Source organism: Rhineura floridana, chromosome 10 (genome assembly GCF_030035675.1).
Source record: "Rhineura floridana isolate rRhiFlo1 chromosome 10, rRhiFlo1.hap2, whole genome shotgun sequence".
NCBI classification, from domain to species: Eukaryota; Metazoa; Chordata; class Lepidosauria; order Squamata; family Rhineuridae; genus Rhineura; species Rhineura floridana.
The window spans coordinates 76,380,797-76,405,905 of NC_084489.1; the positions used below are offsets into that span (position 1 = coordinate 76,380,797).

General features: G+C 42.4%; 1 protein-coding gene across 2 annotated transcripts; it reads right to left on the reverse strand.

Annotated features, from left to right (window-relative positions):
* Nucleotides 1-222: 222 nt before the first annotated feature.
* Nucleotides 223-19,204, reverse strand: NOM1 (nucleolar protein with MIF4G domain 1). Of its 2 annotated transcripts, XM_061586710.1 has the most exons (11): nucleotides 18,154-19,203; nucleotides 17,355-17,479; nucleotides 16,791-16,986; nucleotides 14,873-15,196; nucleotides 12,928-13,038; nucleotides 12,390-12,557; nucleotides 11,016-11,137; nucleotides 5,125-5,257; nucleotides 2,846-2,977; nucleotides 1,982-2,091; nucleotides 224-1,669 (listed from the first exon to the last, which is right to left on the reverse strand). In XM_061586710.1, the coding sequence occupies exons 1-11, from the start codon at nucleotides 19,072-19,074 to the stop codon at nucleotides 1,492-1,494; spliced, it is 2,520 nt and encodes an 839-aa protein (XP_061442694.1). In that variant the 5' UTR covers nucleotides 19,075-19,203; the 3' UTR covers nucleotides 224-1,491. The 2 variants fall into 2 exon arrangements, with proteins under 2 accessions (XP_061442695.1, XP_061442694.1); XM_061586711.1 differs by lacking the exon at nucleotides 12,928-13,038 and having other exon boundaries at nucleotides 223-1,669; nucleotides 18,154-19,204.
* Between the last annotated feature and the right edge of the window lie 5,905 nt (nucleotides 19,205-25,109).

The following is a 25,109-nucleotide window of genomic DNA, read 5'->3' on the forward strand; positions in this document are numbered from 1 at the left end:
ATTCTTTATTAAGCACTGTATAATGCTGCCAACACATGACGGCCAGAGATTATAATCTAGTAGAGAACTGTAGCCTTAGATCTGAAGATTCAAACCTCCACCTTCAGAGTTTTGCCTGAGAAAGTGTCCTGTAAAACTCTAAAGCCTGCACACAATTAGAACTATTCTGTAACTTTGCCGGAGCAAGCAGATTGGGGGCTACACACTGTTGTAACATGCAGGACCACTGTGGAGTAAGGCTTTTGCAGATGGTTTATTAGTATTATATGAAATGATAAACAACATAATTTCCATTTGCTTGATGTAATATTCACATGCAGACATAAGTGTACACCTGTGGTCTTACACATCTATTTTAACTTTCATTATCTAAACAAAGACAATCTAAGAGTCAGATAACAAGGCCTTGATTTAATTCTTAGTAGAACACAAAATCTAGTTACATCCAAGTAAGCAATTTACTTGTGTCTTGAGCTTTAATTAAAACTGGCTGTTATCCTTAATGAATGTATATATATTTGTAAATCAGTATGGTATATTTTGATAAGTCTGTATGACTAATCAATGGCAGCAAGTGATTATTTTTTCAACAAACGATTCTAAAAAGAAGGCGTTAGTGCAGGAGTGGAAAACCTGTGGCCCTCCAAGTGTTGATGGACTTCAACTCCCATCAGCCCTGTGCAGTTGGGGCAGGTACCCCACTCTGAGTTTAGGAAAAAGAGTGGGTACTTCTAACTCCAGAAGCAACCAAGACATTTTTGTAAAGAAGTTCACATTTGAGAACAGGAATACATAAAAGATTAAGAAAAGCAAAGAAATTTGTGGATGGACTTTTATGGAAATAATATTTCATTTATTTATATTTGTAGGCTTTTCACCACACTTTGGTCACACAGGATAAGAAATGAGAAAAAAAGGTGGGGGGAAGAATATGAAAACTAAGTTCAGTATATCAGGAAAAAGACTGATATAATGAATGAGCTGCTGGAGAAACATCTTATGTATTGTTTGCATTATCTATCAACATTTTAGCAGAATGAATTAGGGGGGAAAGATGTAAGAAGGTATTAAACTTGAAAGGAATCAGAATTGGGTAAGAAATAAATAATTTAAATTAGCACTACACACTGATGTTGCAATATCACTCACTTGATATGTTTTTGAAAGAGGTTCAACGCTATATTAAAGTGTCAGAGTTAAAGTATAAAACTAAATTTTTAATTTTAAAAATACACTGTATATTTAGATTTCACTAGTGACCTTGTCTTAAAAATAGAATAATAAAGAATGACCATGTAAAATTGTCACCATTCAAATATGGACATATTTTTTAAAAAATAAATACAAACCAGTTTGAATATCAAACCTAATCCTGCACCGTGTTCTTGTGAAGGGACAGTTGATAACATGATGTCTGCAGTTCAAATTCAACTCATGTGCTTTCAGTTAAGTCCACATTTCCCACACAGATAGGTCTAATAATTTTTAACACTATAACTTTAATCTAGATTCTTTTGCTTTCAAAGTCCTAGTTACTAGTTCAATTCTTTCTTTTAGCAAAGTGGCTTCTTTAACACTTTTGTGAGTTTGAATATTCCTCAGCAAGAAATGGGTGAGAAACAGCTTCAAGCCTTCATGCAGCATACCCAGTTTGGGGTTGTCAGCCAACCTGGAAAAATACAAAGAACTGAGAATTAAAATGATCCAATGTTTTGTTTAGGGCAATGTTACACTGCTTAAGAAGTATGGCCAGGTGAACAGGATAGAAGCTTATATAAAATTCTGGTGCATTGTATGGCTAAGCTGGTTAAGCCATAAGGATGATCACATTAGAGCTCTGCAGCAGAATTGAGATGCTTCAGTGTCTAGTTGCAGCCAGAATTGGTTTGTCAACCAACATCAATAAAAAAAGCAGAGCTCCTTTTTGATAATAGTACAAGGGGTTTGGCAATTTCTACCCAGAACCCCTGGGATGACTTACTTTCCAAAGATGTGGTTGAGTTCTTCTGGATCTGTTTTTAAGAATAATGCAGATAACACTTGTCGTAAGAAGTGGACCTTTGGCTTGTCTAAATCACTGAATTCAATTACCTAGTTAAAAAGCAATGAAACGTCAAGACAAAAAAGCAAAAACATTTAAGACACTGTCAAGCTATTAACCTGTCTCTAAAATTCTTATATTATTAGTATTATGTAAATCACCTGTACGCTACTACTAAAAGAACAGTCAGCAATTATTCCAAAGAGTGAAGTTCACCTGTCTGAAAATACCGTAAGAATTAAAGCTTAGCTGTGGATCTAACACGAAGACATCTGTTTATTTGACATGCTGGCCAGAGTACAAAATATTTCACCAAACATGATGTGATCAAGAGTGACTTGCTTAAGTCTTAAAGCTCCCCAGGGTTAGTCAAAGTGACACCCTTAGATGTTGTTGGACTACAACTCCCATTACCTCTGACCATTGGCCATGCTGGCTGGGGCTGATGGCAGCTGTGGTCAAAAACAGCATCACAATGGCCACTCCTGCATGGGTAGTGATGCAAGCATGAGACAAACCTGTATTTCCACCCCTATATATAAATATTTATTTATTTTATTTATTTATTTAATTTAATTTCTATACCACCCAAAGCCAAAAGGCTCTCTGGGCGGTGTACATAAGAGTAAAACAGCAACATAAAATACAAAAACATAGAAATAAATAGCAAACTCAACAGAACAAATAAATAAATAGCCATTTACTTTGCCCTTGGTTGTTAGGTGAAGTTACATATCAGAGCACAAATGCATTATGCATGAGCCTAACAAGATGTGTTTTTTTTTAAAATTGAGATCTGCTCACTTTGAAAACAGTAAGGAAGAGAGACTTGGTCTTCAACAGATGAGCCAAGAGATGAACTAAGTTGGAGAAAGCCGTAGTGGACAGGTTTCCCAGATCTCTGATTTTGTCCCATATACTGAACTGGAATGTCATCTAAAAATAAATAAAAAGAGAAAAAAAGCTGTTTATTAACAACCCTGCTCTCCGTGATCAGCTGGCTGAGGTGCCTCAGGAAGAGAAGTGCTGCTCTCCTGGCAGAGAGGGAGCTATGCCAGCAGGCGGAGAGTTACTTTGTGGAAGTCCCTGGGTCTGCCTGCAGAAGGCTCCACTGACAGAGTGAGGGAAAGGGAGGCATGTCTGGGTGGGCACAGAGACACTACACCTCAGCCCCTTTGTTTCCTGGACGTGCCCTAGAAACCAGCACGACACCATCTATGCTAGTTCTGGACATGCCCCAGGAAGTGGCACAACTCTATGTCAGCTCTAGGCATAGTTCATTCTCTCCCACTGTAATCAAAGCTATCCACCCTGCCCGTGGTGAAATGGCAGGGCACAGGATATGGCAATAGCTTTGCCAGCTGATTCCCCCTCCCCCCAAAAATCATCAATGTCAGGCAGGGTCGCTCTGTAAAGCATTTATGTTAAGCTATTAACCATTTCATCTTGTATCATAAGGGCTGTGCAGTATATTCTGATAGCCTCAAATGACACCAGCCTCCAACTTCAGAGAGCAGGGATTAGACGTAAACCTCTTGGATTGGAGGATCAAGTCTCCAATCCCAAGTGATCCATTCCCTGAAATAGAAGAGATCATAGAGTATAGCAGAGAGATCTTGCCTGCCCCTTTTTCTACAAGAGGGGCTTTGATTGCTCTTGTTGTCTGGCCTCCTCAAATGGAAGGGCGGAGAGATAACCCAGACCATGCTTTGCTAGAAAGTGGACTTGTCCTCTCCCTGATACCTACATTCTCAGTCATTCCCTCCCTTGGAGTTATGTGATGTTCCTGTATTAATGTAAATATGGTAAGTGCTGTTTATATAGAAGACATATGGTAAGTGGAGTGAAAGAGGAGGGGGGAGTACATGAGCAGTAGAATGCTGGATGATTGGCTGAGCGTTTGAATGGCTGGGAGTATAAATGGAAGAATGACAGTTGAATCTGGGTGGGTGTTGGTGGATGTGAGAGGAAGAAGGTGTTTGGTGGTGGATGTCAGGAGAGTGTGGAGAAAGAGGGAGTGGGAGTTCGTTTTAATAATAAGTACCACAGGAATAGATGAAACCATACGCTTATGTAACATTATAAAAGTAATCTTGTTATTTCTGATATTTAATAAATACTATTTTGGTTTACCGAAGGCCCGATCCTTGGCTGGGGAATATACAGACCAGAAGAGAGGGCAAGGTAATTACCAAGGCTGAAGGGAAACAGTAACGAATGGTGGCAGCGGCGAAGGGAGGAATAATAACATTTCAAGTATCCAGAGCAACCCAGAGTTATATGGGTAATCTATATAGATACCAAGGGGTTGGGAACAGCATACGCACGCAGTCACAAAAGTAACCAGATAGAGAGAGACTCAGGCAAAGTCTCTGGGAATATTGGTTACAGGACGTGACTGGTGGTGCTGCCTAGCAGGGGGATCTAGTGAGATCTGTGCTATAGCGGAGAGAGAAACCATATAAAGGACAGTCCGGACTGGTGGAGTCCCTGGTGGTGCCTAGTGAAAGGCAGTAGCCACAAGCAGGTAGGAACCTGACAGGGAGAGCCAGGGAAGGACGTCACAAGTTACTTCAAGCAAAGGGGGAAAAAAAGAGAGAATAAAGGAAGGGAAGAAAGAGATATGGTAATTGTGGGAAAAGGCAGGCTTCCAGCTGTAGAGTCCTACCTTGTGGTGCCCTTGTCATGAGAGACTGTCCCTCACTAAATGGATAATTGTGGATTAACTTAAGCACTGGAGCACACTGTTCTCAGAATTTGCACTGTGTGTGTTCGGCCACGCAGGTCACTCAAATACTTGCAACAGGAGATGTCAGGGACTGAACCTAGAATCTTTTGCATTCACTTTGATCACTGAGCTATGGCTCCTTTCTGAGAACGTGCTTGTGCTGGGCTTCACAAACATCACGGAAGTGTTATGGCTCTGACCTCCGCCCTGAAAACAATTTCCCACATAAATGCAGCTATCATCTTTATCAACCATATATTCAATTAAATATTACCATCTGATAACACCATTTTCATTCCCAGAAATATATTTAAAAGGTGCAACCAGTAAAGAGGAAGGCAAGTTCTTAACTTACCTGGAATCGTCTTTCATATTCACAGAACTTGGCAGACAAATATGCATAGAAGGGGTTATAAGTCTTCTCTTGCAGGCAACAGTCTATGAGGACATGGACAATCTCTCTCTCCTGCTGATCTTTAAGTCTAAGCCTAAAAGATCAATTGCCATTATGTAAATTCCATTTCCTGAATGTTTAGGCTGAACTACCATAAAATAAAGTTACTGCCCCCCAGAGTTAATTCATTCTTGACTTCAGCTCAATCCATTAAGCATCAAGTAAAAAAAAGGATCAAAATAGTTTATGTCAAGCCAGTTTCTTCATTGCAGTGTATTTCTAGATAATGTTACAGAAGAGAGTCATACTATGCATTATTGGAAAAGAAAGCATTTCAAACAGTGTGCTTTGCACAGTATACAGTTGTGGAGAAAATACTAATTTTATGAAAAGGGTTGATAGGAAGGGTAATTAGGGCTACCATTTGGAATACTATGGTATTCAAAGGAACTGAGGGGGGAAATCCCTTTATATTCAATAGTATGTGGAGACCAAAGGATACATACTAAGTTAACACTGTCATCTAGACCAGCTGTGCTGGTTGGGGCTGATGGGAGTTGTAATTCAAAACATCTGGAGGGCACCATTTTTGGGGTTGGCTGATCTACACTGAATCAAGAAGTTACTAGTGGGGGGTGACTGAAGAAAAACTATTCTCTTAAGTTTTTCGAATTCCTAATTGAGGGTGTTGGGAATTGCAACCAACCTAATTACAAAAATATAATCAGCATTAGCGAGTTCCCACTGGCTGCCTCAGCAGAAACCCTGGCAGGACTGAATGGCCTTCTTACAGAGCTGGACCACACAGAGGAAAATTAAAACACGTTGGCAGGGAATAGTCTTAACTTGTGCTGTACCTGTTCTGTCAAATAAGTCTGATTTAGCTTCCAGAACTGTCAAATGCTTGGCAGCGCAAAAGCCAGTTAAAATGAAAAATGCTTAATATTATAATGCAGAGATTGTCTAGCACAAAATTTTTATCCTTTCAAGATGAGGCTTTCATCTACAGCTACCAAGTCTGAGATGAACAACATGGCTAGGATGGCCTGATTTTGCTAAATGCTTAATTTTATACCAAAACATATTTCAGTGATGTCAATGGAACAATCACATGCAATGGGCTCCTTCTAGGAGGAAGGGCCGGATATAAATCAAATAATAAATACATTTGTAACAAACAATGCCACTGATGGCCACACAAGATGTTGTTAGCCAAGAGTCAAAAGTAATACAACTAATTTCTATATCTAGGACAGAGGTTACTAATGTGGCACCTGTGGGCACACACGTGCCCATTGAGGCTTTCCTTGTCACCCCACTCCTTTGCTGAAATTAGGCTTGAAAGCAGCATTCTATTGTAGCCAATAGAATAAGACATGGCAAGTGCTTGGTTGTGGTGTCTGTGTGGTGCCTACATCAGTTTCTCCAATTTGCAAATATGCCTATGGGCTCTGATAAGTTTGGCAATTTCTGATCTAGGAGCTAAAAATGAACTGAGGGGGATGTGTGGATGTCAGAACACTCATTTCCTCATATATTTAGTACTGGCTGTTAAATAAAATGCTGGGGTACATGCAGCCAAAGACCCAACATTCCACCAAGTGGGTACTTTACAGTTTATACTCAGCAAGGCATTTTACTGTAATTCACAGCTGAATCTAATTTTAGATACTGAGGTCTATGGGACCTCCTATTACATTTGCACATACTTTTTTTCACACCAGAGAGGGACGCTAATTTAAGCTACCTGCAGGTAAGCTGGTTGGTGGGTTCTAAATTTTAGGGGTGGGGAAATCACAAGGACACTGTTTTAAATTTAAATGGGTTCACGTAACAACGTTCCCAGGAGGTGAACTGGTTGGTTAACTGAGAAATTTGGCTGGGCTTGAGCATTTGCTAGAAGTGATTCACCTGTTTGGGCTTTCTTTGACTGGGTTTAAACAGACATGGGTTGGGGTGTGTCCTCCTCCACTTGGTAAATGTACTGTCTGCCTTCAATTTAGGGCAAAAAGGAGTATATCACACACAGAGCAGCCCCTAGGCACCAGGAAGTGGGGCACTTGCCCCGGGCCCTGCACTTTTGGGGGCCCCCGCGCTTGGTGATCTGAGAAGCTGGGCTGTGGCGGGTTTTTTCCTTTCTCTTCAGCCATGCAGCGGCCGTCTAGCCAGCCACTTCCCGAGCTGATTTTAGGCGGGAGGTTTGAATTCCCTGCATGCTCTTTGGCTGCGTGCCTGAGTCAGTGGCTTCCCTGTGCTGCCGCCGCTCATCAACTGTGAAGCGGGTGTGCAGCGCTTAGCCAGCTAATTTTAGGCGGAAGGTTTGAATCCCCTGCCTGCTCTTTGGCTGCGTGACTGAGTCAGTGGCTTCCCTGTGCTGCTGCCGCTCATCAGCTGTGAAAATCTAGATTTTGACAAGCTGATTAATGATTTTGCAGAAGTGAAAGCAAGGAAGATAAATCTTTGAGAATAAATATATAGTTTCTTATATTTATATTATTTTAATCCGAAAGTAATTGCCCATCAACAAAGCAGCCAGGCCCAGACATTTACAGAAATGATTAAATTCTGTCATCCTCAATATTTAAAACAATGGTTCTGCACAAAGTGTTTTCAATTGTTTAGTTAGGAAGATAAAGATGGGAAAGTATTTAGGAAGATAAAGATGGGACAGTCTAGAAATAGACTGTCATATCTAGCAGATATCAACAAAGGGAAGACAGATGTCGAGAGACCAGTGAAGAAATGGATATGTATGGAACAGGTTGACTAGAGACCTATTCCCTGAAGTGAAGGTAATCATATTTGTATTTAATAGGTTGTTAGCCTCATATGTAAATATTATAATTACATATATTCGTAAATAAAATATATATCTCTCTCTAATATATATATATATATAGAGAGAGAAAGAATGTGGGGGGGGGGCAACAATGCTTTTGCCCTGGGCCCCGCACATGCTAAGGGTGGGCCTGCTCTCTCTCTCTCTCTCACTCACTCACTCACACACTCACAGACTCACACACACACACCACTTTTTAAAACAGAACATATACTTTTCTGAGTGGCAACCATTTCTCATCATCTTGGGTACAGGTTTCAATCCTACATCAGAATTTTAAATAATGTTACTCTGTACTTGATCAAACATTTCAGTATAAGTACAATTCAGTGCACTGCTCAGCTACTTTTTTGAGCAGTGACAAGTTCCAGCAGCAGCATTACAAGATTTTGCTCCTTTGGAAGAAAGAGTACTGGAGACTTGTATATTTACAATTTATGTTTTAGTTAATATACAAGCAGAGCATATTGGAAACTATGAGGCACTCCACACCAGGCAGCAAATCTGCCAATGCTGCATCAGATCCCAGAAAGCATCTCCTCGCAAGGCTTTGCCTCATTTTAGCAAACTCTAGCTAAAAAATCTCAGCTCTCCTCTCTAAATTCAAGCTGCGGTTTCTCTTCCTCCCTCATATGTATATACCCTGCAGAGTTATAGTCTCAGACCCCACCCCCTGCAGGTAGATTACCCATTCAAGATAACATCCACAGCCGTTAAAGGAACATTAAGGTTCTTTTGTCAGATCCCATCAGGGGACACTTTAGGGAAAGTCATAGTTTCAGACCCATTTACAGTAATCAGATGGACAGACTCACAATGCCACCCCCTCTCTCAAAAGAGGTTCAGCTAGCATTAAAGGGCTCCAGGCTCAAAGTTTTCTCAGAGGAACTGAAAACTGAGAAGGTTAAGAAGAACCCAAAAGCATACTAGTGATACATGACTGGTTATTTATGTAATAGTCTATTTCCACACTAACCTTTTTTACTCCTCTAGCCAAAAAGTAACATCTTCATTCAGCCCAGTAACAAATAGGCAATGTGTAACCTTTAAAGAAAGTTGCTATGCATTCTTGTTCACATTAAGACAGACACCCCTTTGGTTCCCAGTTTCTATCTTACTGTTCTCAAAACACAAATTAGAATATCCTTCATAAGAAGGTCCACCCTTGCTCTCCATTACTGAGAGGGAGGGCCATATCTCAGTGGTAGAGCATCTGCTATGTGTGCAGAAGGTCCCAAGTTCAATCTTTGCCGCCTCTGGGTAGGGCTAAGAGAGACCCCTGTCTGAAACCTTGGAAAGCCGCTGCCAGTCAGTGTATACTGAACTAGATAGATCAATGGTTTGATTTGGTATAAGGCAGCCGCCTGTGTTCCTATTACTGGTTACCTTCACCCCCCCCCCCAAAAAAGCAGTTTGGCAGCTAGCATTTGTAAGACATTTTTACCTAGGCATCCCAAATCCCTGAAGTTGGGAAGTTTTCAAAACACTTGATTCCAAACACACCACTCTACCAAAACACACATACATTTTCCTTGACCAGGGACTGTAGAATTGCATTCGTATAGCTATTACCTTTGCTTGACAAGCCATTTCTAAGCATGCTTCCATGAAGAACATAAGCATGTCAAATAGTCTCACAGTGAATGGTTCTTTGCCAAGATCTCCTGAGTTGTTCTATAGGTTAGAACTGCCTCAAGATTTGCGGCCCCTTCTCAAACAGATCTACCTTTCTTCTGCTTTTTGCCATACCTGCACTGGATCCTGTTCCATTCTGGCATGTCTTTATCCAGCAATATATTCTGCTGGACCAACAAGCCTGACTGCTCCAGTTAGCTACCAGGAATCTTCTTCTCCTCTATCGTCCCAATCAGTTGTTGTGGGAAGGATCTTCAATGGAGGCAGATAATCTTCTCAGTCTGTTTACTTCCATAACTCACAGGCTTCTGAATTATCTTCACTATATGGCATTGCCTCTGAGGGTGCGAGGGTGTGAGTTTAAGGGACCTGATTGAACCTATTAAAACCTTCATGGTATGCACAAGAGGTTTTTCACTCATGACTGCAGACACCAGCTGGTCTCTCTACCAAACTGCACACTTCCATCATTTTCCCTTGCTTCAACTCTGGCAGATTCTTCCCCCCCACACAACTTTCCTAAAAGCCTTTCCTCCAGATTTTGTGTCCTCATCACTGCTGACAGGGTCCTGAACAGACAGACCTTTCTGATTTTGGTTACTGTTTGCATTACTCCACAGTACAAACTCGTCAGTTACTCATTCATTTCATAGACCTCATAAGATTTGTGGTGTTTTTGTAATTACTTAAATTTACAAGTTCCCCAAAAAAGCTTATTGGAAGCAAATAATCACTCCTTTAATAGGCAGCAAGTCTGCTGCTCTCCCAACAGATCTCCAGAAAGTTACCAGTACAGCCACACACAAGGGTGCTCCTCAGTTTGGCTAACCCAAGCTAAAAATTTATTCTTCAGATTCAAACTCTCACTCTCTCCTCTTCACCTGCACAGCATTAACCTCAGATCCCACCCCCTGCAGATAGATTGCCCATTCAGAAGACCATCCACAACCATTAAAGGAGCATTAAGGTTTTCTTTTTCTTTTTTAACATCCATTAGGCAACACTTTAAGCAAACCATAGGGATAGACCTATTCACTGAAATCAGATGGCTATATGCTCAAAAGGGTGTATTTTCTCACTCCAGGAAGCACACTCTTTTACTAAAATGGGACTATAAGATTTCAATCCTATGCACAATTACCTGCAAGCAAGCTCCACTGAATATTTTACTTCTGAGTACACATGCTCAGGATTGCAGTGTTAGAATGTTTCCACCTGTTTCTGGTTTACAATTTCCTTGTATCAAGCAGAAGGTACACTCGACCCAGCTAAGACTTAGCCTTCTGCCATACTTTGCAGACATTTTTTCAGGAGAAATTTCTGTCACATCCTAACAGGGGGTTAGTTCCTGAAATCATCCTACCTAGTGACTACTTACTTTAAAAGTTTTTCGAAGGCATCCAAAAAGTCTTCACTAGACATCAAGATACAAAATATATTCCTCCTAATGTCTGTGTTCATTCTCTGTTTACGAGCAAGTTCCAGAATCTTTGAACTCACCTGAAAGAGAGAAAAGGGGTGTAAACTAAACATTTCATAAGCCATTAATATTCTTAAAATATCTCTATCTTGGGTGAGTTACATATAGTAGGGACCTGCTAATATGGCGGCGCCAGTGGGGCGATCAGCTGTAGCGCGGGCAGCTCCAGCCGTAGCGCTACAGCTGATCACACGCTATAGCTGATGAGCTGTAGTGAGGGGAGCTTGCGCTATAAAGCTGATCACTGTCAGCTGGAGCACAGCGGCTGGAATACAGTAGGGCCCCTTTCCGCCGGTTTTCACTTTCCGGCAGGGGCCTGGAACGTAACCTGCCATATGAGTGGGGCCCTACTGTACATTCAAATGTTCTGGTAACTTCTTCTTTGATCTGGAACATACTTCCAATCTGGACTGGACAGCACAGCACCAGTTTTCTGCTGAGAAGCCCCTTTTTCTATTTGTCTATGTACGGGATTGTTTGCAAACAGCAGTTAGTTTTATATCTTCAGCAGGAAACTGGCCCAGTCCCCTAAGTCTAGATTGGGGTCCTGTGATTGCTTTTTCTTTAGAACAACAAGCAGCCTGTAGTTTGGTGTGTCCAGATTGTTGTGGTGCTAAATTAGTTAATTAGTTAAGCAGAGAGTAACAGCGGTCTGAAATGCGTGTGTGCCAGCGTGTGTGTGCATTTACCTAAAAAAGCAGGCTTTTACCCTGCATTGAGATCACTGAGACTTAGTAAAATAAGAAAAGCTACTTTATTTATAGAAATACATAGTAGAGAGAAAGGCATACCTAGTTCTAACTAACTAACTAACTTGGAGGTGCAATGCCCAGGCATGGGAGTTGCCCTCATGGCTAGGAGAGAGAGAGCAGAGACAAAAGGTGACTCCTCTCTCCGGGACAGTCGGAGAAGAGAGGGCAGAAGGAGGAGGAGCAAATAAGTTTCCCTTAAGACGTATCAGTCTAACAAGGGAAGGAAGTCAGTCAGAGCATCACAGGTAAAGGTAATCAAGCCTATCCATCTGGAGGACCCTTACTCTATCTCCCTTCTGGAACATAAATGAAAGAACAAAACAGGAGTTGCTCTTGCCCCACTTCCAACAAAACATGCCCAGTTCTTTCAGTCTCTCCTCATAGGGCTTGGTTTCTAGTCCCCTGATCATACTTGTTGCCCTCCTCTGAACCTGTTCCAGTTTGTCTGCATCCTTCTTGAAGTGCGGATACCAGAACTGGACGCAGTATTCAAGATGAGGCCTAAACATATTACATTTACCTTTCCTTCAGGTAGTATTTGTTGAATTTTGCTGCTGGTGCCATCAATCATTGGAGCTCCACTCCAAGAGGATCCAACAATCCACCACCGACCAACTCGATCAGCACTGAGGAGAGATTCCAATGATACTCGAAGTTGAGCTTCTTTTCCAGAACTGCTATTATGAACCTTACAGAAGAGAAGAATGTTTTGTTAGAGAAGAATTTTAAATATAAAGAGTCTTTTACCCAGTTGTCAACATAGTTAAGACTTCTTCCAGGTCCATCTGGAAGTAGAGATGATGGAAACAGACACTGTGGTTTACTTGAACTGAAAGTGTTCTTGCGCACCTCTTTTTTTTTTTTTAACAAATGTCAAACTCAGCAGCCAATCCTCCTTCTACAAAACCAAACCTGGTTGCGCTAAGTCTGTCAACTGTTCTATGTAAGTAGGTCCTAAGGCCTGTGATCTTAGCAGCAGCATTTAATATTGCTCAGACTTCACTGATAGTGTACAATCCTGAAAGAAATATAGCAATATGGTTTTTCCTGTATTTTACCAGTGTCCTCAGCAGCTTTCTTAATTTCTCAACTGGCTCAGGATCATAACCAGGGATTTTTCTCATGTCGTTATTTTTTAGTGCCAGCATAGTCTCCAACATGAAGCATACCTTTTGAAAAAGACAGGAAGTCTGCATTATTGTTCCAGTACCTAAAATGGCAAAGATCTCTAGCATAATGAAAATCGGACTAGAATCAACGTGATTTTATATCCATCCCTAAGACTGATATTAAAATATGAAAACAGAAACAAATGTGACCGATTTATTATTAACTTTTTGCCTTCCACGTATAGATCTGAAGGCAATGTACAAAATATTTATGGAGAGCTACATTCCTTCTTCAGAAATATAAAAAGCTCTAGTTGACATGTTTTCCAGGGAATGCTCAAATTGTAAAAAGTCAAATATTGTGGCACAACTTTTTGTCTTTCGTTTCATGAAGTCTTGTACAGACCTGGATGCTAACATCATTTGAATGTGTGTCTAAACACATGGCTTTATTTGAGTGCAATATTGTTATCAAGTACTCAGAGCCTTCAGGCACAGACCTGGGATGGCAGCCTCTAGCGCAAGATAAAGAGGCAGATGAGGAGGAATGGGGAGGGGAAGCCTGTCTGGGGAAAGCCTGCCCTTGTCAGAAGGTAGTGCTAGAATAGAGGTCCCAGCTGCTCTTACCCTCTATGCGAGGAAGAGAGTGCCTTGGCGGCTGGAGCTTCACAAAGCTTTTTGCAATATTTGTACAATTTGTTTAAAAGACGACTTTGGATACAGTTTTCACATTTGCCCCTGACGAAGGCCGAGTTTTATGTGGCCGAAATGCGTTGGGCTCATTCTCTCAATAAATCGATTTGGAATTTTTTACTCATATTCCTTTGTCTCCAGCATCTTGGGGTTCCCCCCCCATCTCTGCCTTTTTGGATGCCAGCCACCCGTGCTACCTAATTCTGGTGAGTAGCACCCTGCCTTGGGTATACAGCTTGCCGGGTAGGCACGAGAACTTGCCTGGAAAACATTGCTGCTCTCACACTTTTTTTGAAGTTTGTGCCCTGATCTTGGACTCCAAATTCCTGGTCTTGCTACTACCTTAACTCCTCCATCCTGTTTGTAGGAGCTCTGCAGCCAAGTTAAGTTCTTGCCCCCTGCAGCACCTCTGCTTTAATAAAGGTCTTTCTCTTACTCACAAGTAAGCACCTCTGTTGTCATGCCTTGGGTGCGAGGCAGGACAAATATGTCTCAGTGTCATGACCAGGAGCTACTATAGGATAGCAGCTAAGAGCTGTGAATGAGGAAGCCTGAAACTGCTTTAGGTAATTGCTTTAGGCCCTCTCCCTTAGCCTCAGCTCTCCATCCACAGTATATATAAAAAAGTAAAATTGACCATCCTTACAGGACTGTTTTACTGAAATAATGTGAACCATGTAGTTTGTTTACTGTGTTGTACGTTTTCATCTGGTTTGTACAGGAGGTCAAGCACTATGGGAAGGCCCAGAAGTGTGGTCCCCAGCACTTCATTGTGCTTGATTAGACAGGAGCACTGATATGTTATTGCTCTCCACACCCAACACTACTGACAGAATAGAGGCACAACTTTACGGTCCAATCAGTCTTCAGGCAACAGAACCCATCATATCTAAATGCGGGCTGCATTGGGCAACCATAGAAATATTAAAGCTCCTGCCAAAATCTGCTTTTTTGGGTGGTATTCAATGCTTTCCATCCACTGGTGGAACAAGGAGAAGGAGCTAATTTTCAGGGATGCCTCCTCCTCCTCCAGTGCCCCCTAAATCTGCTATGGAGGGAATGTGAATGGTGGTGGGAATTGCCAAAAAACCCCACCCTCCCCCGTTCCAATAATGGATTCTATCCGTGGATAGAAAGCATTGGACTGTACCTTTCATTGAAAAAGTTCTCACAAAAAGATACTTTAAACATGCACTCATACCTTTGACTGGTCCTGGTACTGCTTTCCTACTGCGTTTGCTTTTTTCTGGGCCTCCATGATAAGTTCTTTCAGTGCCAAAGCATCATCTTTCCTCAAGGAAAAGCCCACATTTTTCAGCAGCAGCAGAATTAGCTCAATATCTTTTTCAGAAAAAGTGCTAACAAGCTTCTTTAAGATGTCAAATATCAGCAATGAATGCACCACATGAAAGTTATACAAATGAGCAATTAAGGCAAGCACGTTCTCACATTCTTTCCCTTCAGTGTCAATTTTGTAGACTTCATCAAATTTCCTCACCACAGTTTCCAAAAAATGAGCACCAACCTGGAACAGTTAACACACAAACGCATACATAACTGATCAATGAACCGCACTACAATTTATATCTAATGTTGTGATCCTAAAATTTGGTGACCAAAAATTTAAAAGGCATGTAATAGTGAATACTTGCTACCATGCTATACCATAAGATTACTAACTCTCACATTAGACAAGCAAGTCCTCTTACTCAAGAGTATTTCAAAATGATATTTGGATGGCTTTTAGTTTGGAATGGCTCGCTTACAAAGGTTAATGAGCTATACTACATAAAGTTTTTTAAAAAAAACAAATGTAGCTGTTCAATGATTCACATATAAAGAAACTGAAAAAAACTACTTGTGTCACTTGTGAAAACAGACTTACCATGGACAGAGCATGCCAGTTATTAAAATTAAGCTGTGACTGTAGAAATTTGGAACAATGATTATGCAAAGGACTATAGTCATATGCACCTATGCCCTGTTTCTACTTACTACATTTATATCCTGCCTTCCTCAAGGACCTCAGGATAGCATACATGATTTTGTCCCGTGATTTTATCTTCATAACAACCCTATGCAGTTGGTACAGCTGAGAGACGGAATTTGAACTCAAGCCTCTCCTCCCTTAGTCCATTCCACCACACTGACTTTCAAATTGCCAACAGCAATGTGTTTATTGTATTGTTGTGTTGTATTACAGTAAACCCTGAGGTCATTTCAGGTTTGCCCTCTTGAGGCAAAAAGTGGGGTAGAAATTTTAGAAAATATTGAATAAAGAATATTTAATGGACCCGTTTTCCTACATATTTCAGTCAACTTGTTAGAGGCACTGGGGGATTAGACAAAACCTGGAATGCTCCTTTGTTTATACACTGGCCTCTTTTCAGAGATGTAGTCATGTTAGTATTCTGCAGAAAAACAAGAGTCTTGGGGCACCTTAAAGACATAAATTTATTGACATAAACTTTCCTGGGGCACCTTAAAGACTAATAATTTCATTATGGCATAAGCTTTCCACTTCATCAGATGCATGAAGTGTTACCCTCAGTGGCAGGAATATATATACATTTTGGGGTGTGTTGGAGGATAATTGTAAACAGTAGGCCAGAGGGAAAACTACAATTATGTGATTAACTGTAGTTGCTCACAACAAACAAGTTTTCTTTTTAGAAATCACTAAATATCTGAGCATTAGTTTTAAAAGACAAAACCATCGCGAAAAACTGTGACTAAGGATATATTGGTGCAAATTTGTAGGAGAAAGTTACTTTTCTCTGCTGACATTTTTCTTTTCATTCCAAAGATCTGGGATACTAATTAATGAACATTTCTAAAAAATTATTTAATTTATATATACATTCCACCATTCTGCTAAACAGCACCCAGTATGGTACTGCTTAAAAAGACAAAAAGGCACAATAAAATCTAAAATGACCAAAATCTTATTAAAACATACAAACAGAAAGTTATTATTATTTTATTAAATTTATAGCCCAACCTTCCTCTCAAAGCAGCCCAGGGCCTACTAAAATCAGTACATAAAAAGAAAGGCCTGCCAGAAAATCAGCGTTATTAACATTCGAGAAGCAAAAGAAACGCTCAGGAAAAAAAGTTACCTCAATTCCAACTGTTCGGTGAAGGATGCTAACTAAAAGTACATGTTCCATCACCAGCCTGGGAGGCATTGCCGATGTTGTAACGCAAACACTAATAACGATATCAGTCAGTGTTTCGTTCATATCTTTTCTACTATTTGCCATGTATAACTCCTCTAACTGTCCACTTATAGAGGCTAAATTTGGTTCACTCAACCTGGCGGGAAACAAATCATACAGAATGAAAGTTAAATGCTTGTTTTAATGTTCTGTTTCATCAATAACACCCAATCATATTAAATAATATCTCCTTCCAAATTGTACATTTATGGCTGTTTAAAGAACAGCTTTAGAAAAACCTATATATCAGTTTAAGAAAAAAACAGACAAGCTATTCAACTCAGTCTATTTTCTTTATATCCCACCTCTCTTCTCTCATGGTACTTGAAGTGGTGCCAATTAAATGTGAAAAGCCAATACAAGACTTGGAATGCCAAATTAAAAAATGTAGCTGTGCAAATGCTTAAACATGTTTCCTTGGTTGATTTCTGTAAGGAAAACTTGTAAGCAGAATTTCAACATTACCTGTTAGTTAGACCTTTCAATGCTTTCCTCAGCCTTTCCAATTCTTCCCTTTTTTTGGCATCTATTGTCTCTTCAGACCTTCGCATTTGAGGGGGAATATACTTTGTAGCATCTTGGCAAGGATTCTTTAAAAAAGAAGACAGATGATGCATTAAATAATTTAATATTTGAGAATGTTACTGAATTTTGAGATCTTAGATTACTTATAAATGAAAGAGAACCTGTGCTGCACATTTTAGTAAAATATTAACCACATAAAACTTTTCGCACCAGTCATTCGGTAGAAAACAAATGTTCCGGAATTATGTGATTAGCCAATACGGTAAAAAAAATCTTCCAATTTTTACATCGATAGGTGTATCTAAAACCGTAAATGGTGATTGTGACAAATGCAGATTTGGTAACGTATGTACATTTGACAGATACATGCGTCAAAGAAATGGGAATTGGCTGCAGCTCTCCAGGGCGAGAGCTTCTTGTTGCTTATGTGTAAAAGGTATGAAGGTGCTTTGAATCAGGCTACTTAGGAAACACAGGAAGTGGTCCAGAGTCACAGCATTGGTCCATCTAGCCCATTATCTCTGACAATGACTGGCAGCAGCTCTCCATGGTTTCAGGTAGAGTTCTCTCCTAGCCCTACCTGAAGATGCTGGGGATTGAACCAAGGACCTTCTGCACGCAAAACAGCTGCTCTACCACTCAGCAACCACTCGCCTTCATCTCACTCAGTATTCTCCACTCTGAATGGCACCAGATCCCAGAGACCTCCTAAGCAGCCCTTAGGCACCTTTGTACACACCTCATCCTTGTCTCTGGGGGAGGTGGGTTCCTTGCCTCCAGGCTCTGAGCTGCTGAGGGACCTACTTTCTTCCTCTTCGCTTTCACTTTCTCCTTCCACAGTGGATTCGTCTGAGCTTCGTGGGTCTTCCCCCACAACTAAGTCCTCCTCCTCTTCTTCCTCCTCCTCCTCCTCCTCTTCCCTCCCTTCTCCCTCCTCTCCTTCTCCCTCGCTGCTCTCGTATAGGCCGGAGAAGGTGGCTCCCGACTCCAGAGCTCCCAACACGTAGCCCAGCCCGTCCCTGGCGAAGCTTGGAGGCAAAGCCGCCGCCGCTCCCCTCCGCCCCTCCTGCTGCTCCTGCTTCTTCTTCCGACGCTTGCTCAGCCCCAGCTGCCTCTCCAACCGCCGGATCTTCCTCTCCTCCGCCTCGTTGGCCGCCAGCAAAGCTCGCTTGCGCGCCAGGGCCGATGAGGCGGAAGGGGAGGCTTTCCCGGGTCGCTCTCGTTGGCCTTCGGAGGCGGGGAGACTCTTCCCTCGCTCGGGGGCCTGAGGAAGCGGAGGCAGCACCGGCTTGTTGTTCTTCTTCTCCCCCTTCGGCGGCTGCTCCTTCTTTCCAGAGGTTTTCACCTCCGCTGCCGTCTCACCGCCGCCCAAGAGCCGCCGCCGCCTTCGCTTCAGCTTGCGTTTTTCTCGCCGCAGCTCCCGGCGGCTCTTCCTGCTCCGCAACGCTGACGGGGGCTGCTGGTGCTGCAGCGGTACCCCGGGAGGAGAGGAGAACCCGCCGCCGCTTTCGATTCCCCCCGCAGCAGCCGCCTCCACGAACTCCCTCACCGCCAGCCCCAGTTTCTGTAGGTTGTCGGCCTTCTGCTGCTGCCGCCCTCGTCTCCCATTGCGGCTCCGGCCAATTCCGGACGCTGAGGAGATAGAGGCCGCCCGCTTCATGGCATCTGCTTCTGTACACAATCCAGGCCTCTCTCTCTTCACGCTCCGTGATTCATGGGCGCCGCCATCTTAGCCCGGCGGCTGTTTCCGTACTGGTGGAAGAGGAAGGGGCAACAGCGCCCCCTGCTGCAGAACCATTGCAGCAAGGGCTGAAGCCAAAAAACTATAGGAGTCGACATGTTTGCCCTCAGTTGAATGCTGGGAAATGTAGTTCCTTCGGTGAAGGGCTTATGAAGGGAATGCATCGTTGCCCTTCATCAAAAACTGTAATTACTTATTTATGACGATATGTTTTAAAAAATAACTATTACATTTTTTAATCTGTCTGCCACCTTGCTACATGCTGTAGTCACGGTGGTTTGCAACCCAAATATTCGGCAAAAGCCACATTGTTCTCCATCAACACACAATAAAATTGTTGTCACCCAAAGTGACATACATCAATTATAAAAGAAGCCCAGCCTTCAGACTAAAAGTAAAGCCGTGCAAAAGGAGTGAAGGAAAAAAGTTAAGAAGGGAGACCAGCTCTTCAAGGCCAGAACGAAAGACTGTGATAATCATTTATATCTTGTGGTATATGGTATGTAAAGAGTTAAAGGAGATGAACTGCAACCACTACCCCTCCTATGACTCGGTGGGATTTATGGTGTGTGTGTGTGTGTTTCAGCCATCTGCCAGGTCAGTTCTGTGTAAAGTGGCCTTGCAGCTAGTGCTGTGTTTTCAGCTGTTTAATTAAAGCAACTGTACAGCTGTTCTGCAGTCTGCTGTGGCATGTAGTCAACTGGAACATGTGCAAAATGTGTGAGGAAATGCATGAGAGAGACCCATTTAAGAATATTGGGTGATGTCAGAAGTGAGCATGTTCTCCATTAACATTCCAGCACAGTAGTTATGGCACAAATAGACTCTCCAGAGAAGCTGATGCTTCAGGGCAATGCAGCCAACAACTGGAAATAGGGTTGCCAGGTTCCTGGCCTGAGACTGATCCTGTATCTTTGGGAGAAGAGAAAGTCAGCCAAGTGCAGGTGTTCTTGCAACATTGTAATGGGAAAAAACCACAAGGTGGAATTCTCCCTTCCCCCTGCAGAACTTTTAAAGATACAGAAGACCTCTTGGTTGCCAGGCCCGGCCTCCAAGAGGTCTTCTGTATCTTTAAAAGTTGTGCAGGGAGAAGGGATAAAAATGTTGCAAGAACATCTGCACTTGGCTGACTTTTCTTCTTCTACAGGATCAGTCTCAGGCCAGGAACCTGGCAACCCTAGTTGGAAACAGGGCTTTGAAGTATACAGCATTGCTTGTGGTGCAGATATAAAGGATGACAAATTCCAAACTCCCATTTCTGCAGGTGGCTGAAGAAGAGGCTAGGAAGGTTTTTAGTATCGTTCAGTGATGCGGCTCATAAGCAAAAGATAACAGCCATTACCAGTAAATTTGAGGCTTACTGCAATCCCAAAATGTGACAAGAGACACAAGTTCTTCACCAGAACCAAAAGGGAAAATACTGATCACTATGTCATAGATTTTAAGATGCTTGCACAAACTTAGGTGTTTGGAACTTTGCGTGACTCCCTCAGTTAGAGATCCTGTTGTTCATGGAGTAAATTCAGAGAGATGTTGCAGATAATCTCTAACCCTTTACACACCATATACCACATATCTGGTTCTGGCTGGGGTGATCTTCCCATCCTGGTGTTATTGCCTGAATAGACGTTGGTGGCTCTTGTTCCTTTGGCCAATGGAGAGCGCCAGAGCATCTTTTCCCCTTCTGCAATCCCAGAGCAACTGGTGAGATCAGGGCTGAGTTTTATTTATTTTATTTATTTATTTATTTTATTACATTTCTAGACCGCTGTATAGCAGAAAGCTCTCAGGGCGGTGTACAACAAATAAAATCACAATTAAAATATGAGCAAGTGTGAAAAATATAACATGATAAAAATCCAAAATAGAATTGCCATGAGTTTATAAATTAAAATCCATATTAGGTTTAAAATTAAATTTAAAATGTTTAAAAAGCCTGGGCGAAAAGGTAGGTTTTTACCTGGCGCCGAAAAGATAACAAAGAAGGCGCCAGGCGTATCTCGTCTGGGAGGGCATTCCATAGTTCGGGGGCGACCACCGAGAAGGCCCTAGATCTAGTTGTTGATCTCCGGGCCTCTTTATGAGTTGGGACCCGGAGAAGGGCCTTCGACGTCGAGCGTAGTGAACGGGTAGGTACATAGCGAGAGAGGCATTCCACCAGGTATTGCGGTCCGATGCCGTTTAGGGCTTTATAGGTAAGAACCAACACTTTGAATCTGGCCCGTTTTCTTTCATGCAGGGATGGGGAAGTGAGTTCCCTGCAGCTGCTGCTCCTTTGGCCAATGGATGGGGGACAAGCTGGCCTCTCACTTGCAGTGATGTTCTTCCTGAGAGGCAGGGAATGGATGCAGCCTCCTAGTGGCTGTTGGTGAATTGGTTGAGAGAAACCGGAAATTGAGCCACGACGGCTGCAAACTATCCTGTGCGTGCTTACTACAAGGTTAAGCTGTATGGAACCCCTTGGGGCTTGCTTCAGAATGAAACACATTTACTGTTAGGCTTCCTTGAGGTTTGTTGTACAGAGGTGTTCTTTGTGCAGACAGTAGACTGTTAAGGGTAGCCAGCTTTTTCTTCCCTGGCAGTCCAGGCTCCTATACCTTTAAACAAGGGCTTGTGAACCACGGCTCATGGGCCAACTCTATAGTGCCAACTCACTGCAAGAAACCTGCTAGCCCCTAAGAAAATTGGACACTTCTCCCTCTGGTGTGATGCCATTGCTAAGTGATTTTACTGGTCAGGCAACAGGAATGAGATTTCCGTGGTCCCCCTTCCTCAGTGGCCTGGTTCGCACAACAATAAACTATGTTTTATTAAAACATGGTTGGTTTGATTGTCCAAACTGTCCAGCAGCTTAACTGGTTTGTTGCCAACAAATCATCATCTGAAGCCATAGTTTCTTGTTGGCTTATGAACTTGTATTAATGATAGCTTGGTGTTAATGTACAAACTCAGCAGCCTTCTTCAGCTATGATTTGTTTTGTTACCCTTCCTTAGACACTCACAGAGTGACAAGGCTCGAGGCAAGAACAGCTGGAAAACAAACAAAACTATGGAGAAACAATCCATGGCTTGTTTGATCATCTGTGGGACAACAAGTGTTTAACTCATGGTTTCTTAAACAAACCATGAATAAGTTATTTGTGGGTGAGATAAGCCAATGAATCTACTGAGTGATACCAAGTGCAATTACACTTGTAATACTGTGTACAGTTCAGGTCCTGTTACCTTAAAGGATATTGTAGAACTGGGAAATGTTCAGAAATGGGCAACCATTATGATCAAGGGGCTGGAGCAAACCTTATGGGGAAAGATTACAACATTTGGGGCTTTTTAGTTTAGCAACGACAAGATTCTGCGTGGTGTGGAGAAAGTGGAAAGGGAGACTTTTTTCTCACAACCCTAGAACCTGAGGTCATCAATGAAGATGAATGTTGGAATATTTAGGACAGACAAAAGGAAGTACATATATAGCTGAATTATGGAATTCGCTCCCACAAGTTGTAGTGAAGGCCACCAACTCCGATCGCTTTCGGGGGGGGGGTAGACAAATTCATGGAGGGATAGGGCTATCATGACTAGTAGCCATTACGGCTCTACCTCCACTTTTGGAGGGAATATTCCTATATATACCAGTTGCTTGGAATCACACAAGTTGAGTGTTGTTGCACTCAGATCCTACTTGCAGGCTTCCTATGGGCATCTGGTTGCCTGCTGTAAGACCAGAATGCTGGACTAGATGGGCCTTTGGTCTGATCCAGCTCAGCTGTTCCTATGCTCTTATGTTACCTCCTCACCACCATTGTCACCAGCTGCTGTTCCTCTTCCTGTCACTGCTACAGCCGGCTTGCTTGCTAAGCAGAATGCTAATGAACAAGCAAGCAGTAGCAATTACTGCTCTTCCTTCTCACCACCACTGCTGCCTGGACCAGAAGAAAACTCAGGTAAACAATCCAATAGGTTACAGTACTGAAGAGGAGGAGCAGGTTGAGGGGGCTGTTGTCAGTGAATCCCCTGCTGGGGTGTGGCCCCGTGGCGGATGCCTGATCATGCCAACCTGGATCCCGGCACTACTTGAAGAAAACTATTGTCCACCCCTGTGCTTATGTAATAGAGAGCCAGTGTGGTGTAGCGGTTAGAGTGTTGGACTAAGACCTGAGAGACCAGGGGTCAAGTCCCCGCTTAGCGATGAAGCTTGCTGGGTGACCTTGGGACAGTCACTGCCTCTCGGCCCACCCTACCCTACCGGGTTGTTGTATGGATACAAATGGAGAGGAGGAGAACTACGTACGCCACCTTGAGCTCCTTGGAGGAATGGTGGGATATACAGTAAATGTAATGTCAAATAATAAATAAAACTGGTAACACCCTGGTATTTGGTGGTAAGAGAAGATGCTTCATAAGCATTGAAGAAAAGTTCTAGAGCACAGCTTTGGTGACCCTGGTCTCAAATATAGCTCTGATTATTACACCACAGTGCTTAAGGAGAGGTGCTCATATAACATGTGTTCTCTAAAGATTCTGTTCTCATGATAAATACTACTACTACTACTACTACTAATAATAAATATCACAAATAAAACTGAGCAGTGTACAAAGCAGAGAATTAAAAAGTAAGAGTCCAAGTCAATGAATGCTTGGGTAAACATCAACGTTTTAAAGAGGTGTTTAAAGCTCATTACTGTCTCACCTCACAAATGACCTAAGGGACAGCATTCCAGAGGGTGGATGTTATCCTTGAGAAGGTCCGCTATTTATTACTTGCTTCCTTATTTCTATATTGCCCATCACTATGCAGTCAGAGGATGGCATACAGCATATTAAAACACATCAGCGCATATTCTCAAACCAATTAAAACAACAGTACAAAATAGGCACAACATAAAAACAACATGAAATAGCAAAGGGTACAATCCAAAGCCACCCAAAGGCCAATTACACCTCTTCACCTCTAAACGCCTGGCAAAAGAGGTATGTCTTCACCTTCCTCTTAAAACTGAGACAAGATTTACCTCAATGAGGAGATGGTTCCAAAGTTCTGGAAGTGTCAGAGAGAAAGCTCTGCTACAGGTTCCCACACTGCTAATCTCGTCCTTGTCAAGTCTCAGTGGCTGATTTAAAGACCAGATAGGTTGGGATGGGTGATGATGTTCACTCCAACAGTTAAATCCTAGGTTGTTCATAAGAACATAAGAAGAGCCTGCTGGATCAGGCCAGTGGCCCATCTAGTCCAGCATCCTGTTCTCACAGTGGCCAACCAGGTGCCTGGGGGAAGCCTGCAAGCAGGACCCGAGTGCAAGAACACTCTCCCCTCCTGAGGCTTCCGGCAACTGGTTTTCAGAAGCATGCTGCCTCTGACTAGGGTGGCACAGCACAGCCATCATGGCTAGTAGCCATTGATAGCCCTGTCCTCCATGAATTTGTCTAATCTTCTTTTAAAGCCATCCAAGCTGGTGGCCATTACTGCATTTTGTGGGAGCAAATTCCATAGTTTAACTATGCGCTGAGTAAAGAAGTACTTCCTTTTGTCTGTTCTGAATCTTCCAACATTCAGCTTCTTTGAATGTCCACGAGTTCTAGTATTATGAGAGAGGGAGAAGAACTTTTCTCTATCCACTTTCTCAATGCCATGCATAATTTTATACACTTCTATCATGTCTCCTCTGACCCGCCTTTTCTCTAAACTAAAAAGCCCCAAATGCTGCAACCTTTCCTCGTAAGGGAGTCGCTCCATCCCCTTGATCATTCTGGTTGCCCTCTTCTGAACCTTTTCCAACTCTATAATATCCTTTTTGAGATGAGGCGACCAGAACTGTACACAGTATTCCAAATGCGGCCGCACCATAGATTTATACAACGGCATTATGATATCGGCTGTTTTATTTTCAATACCTTTCCTAATTATTGCTAGCATGGAATTTGCCTTTTTCACAGCTGCCGCACACTGGGTCGACATT

Coding starts and splice junctions, on each gene's coding strand:
- NOM1 (XM_061586710.1), bottom strand. CDS start 19,074: ATGAAGCGGGCGGCCTCTATCTCCTCAGCGTCCGGAATTGGCCGGAGC. Junction 16,987..17,354: donor TTGAAAGGTCTAACTAACAG/GTAATGTTGAAA, acceptor GTTTCCCGCCAG/GTTGAGTGAACCAAATTTAG. Junction 15,197..16,790: donor ACCGAACAGTTGGAATTGAG/GTAACTTTTTTT, acceptor TAACTGTTCCAG/GTTGGTGCTCATTTTTTGGA.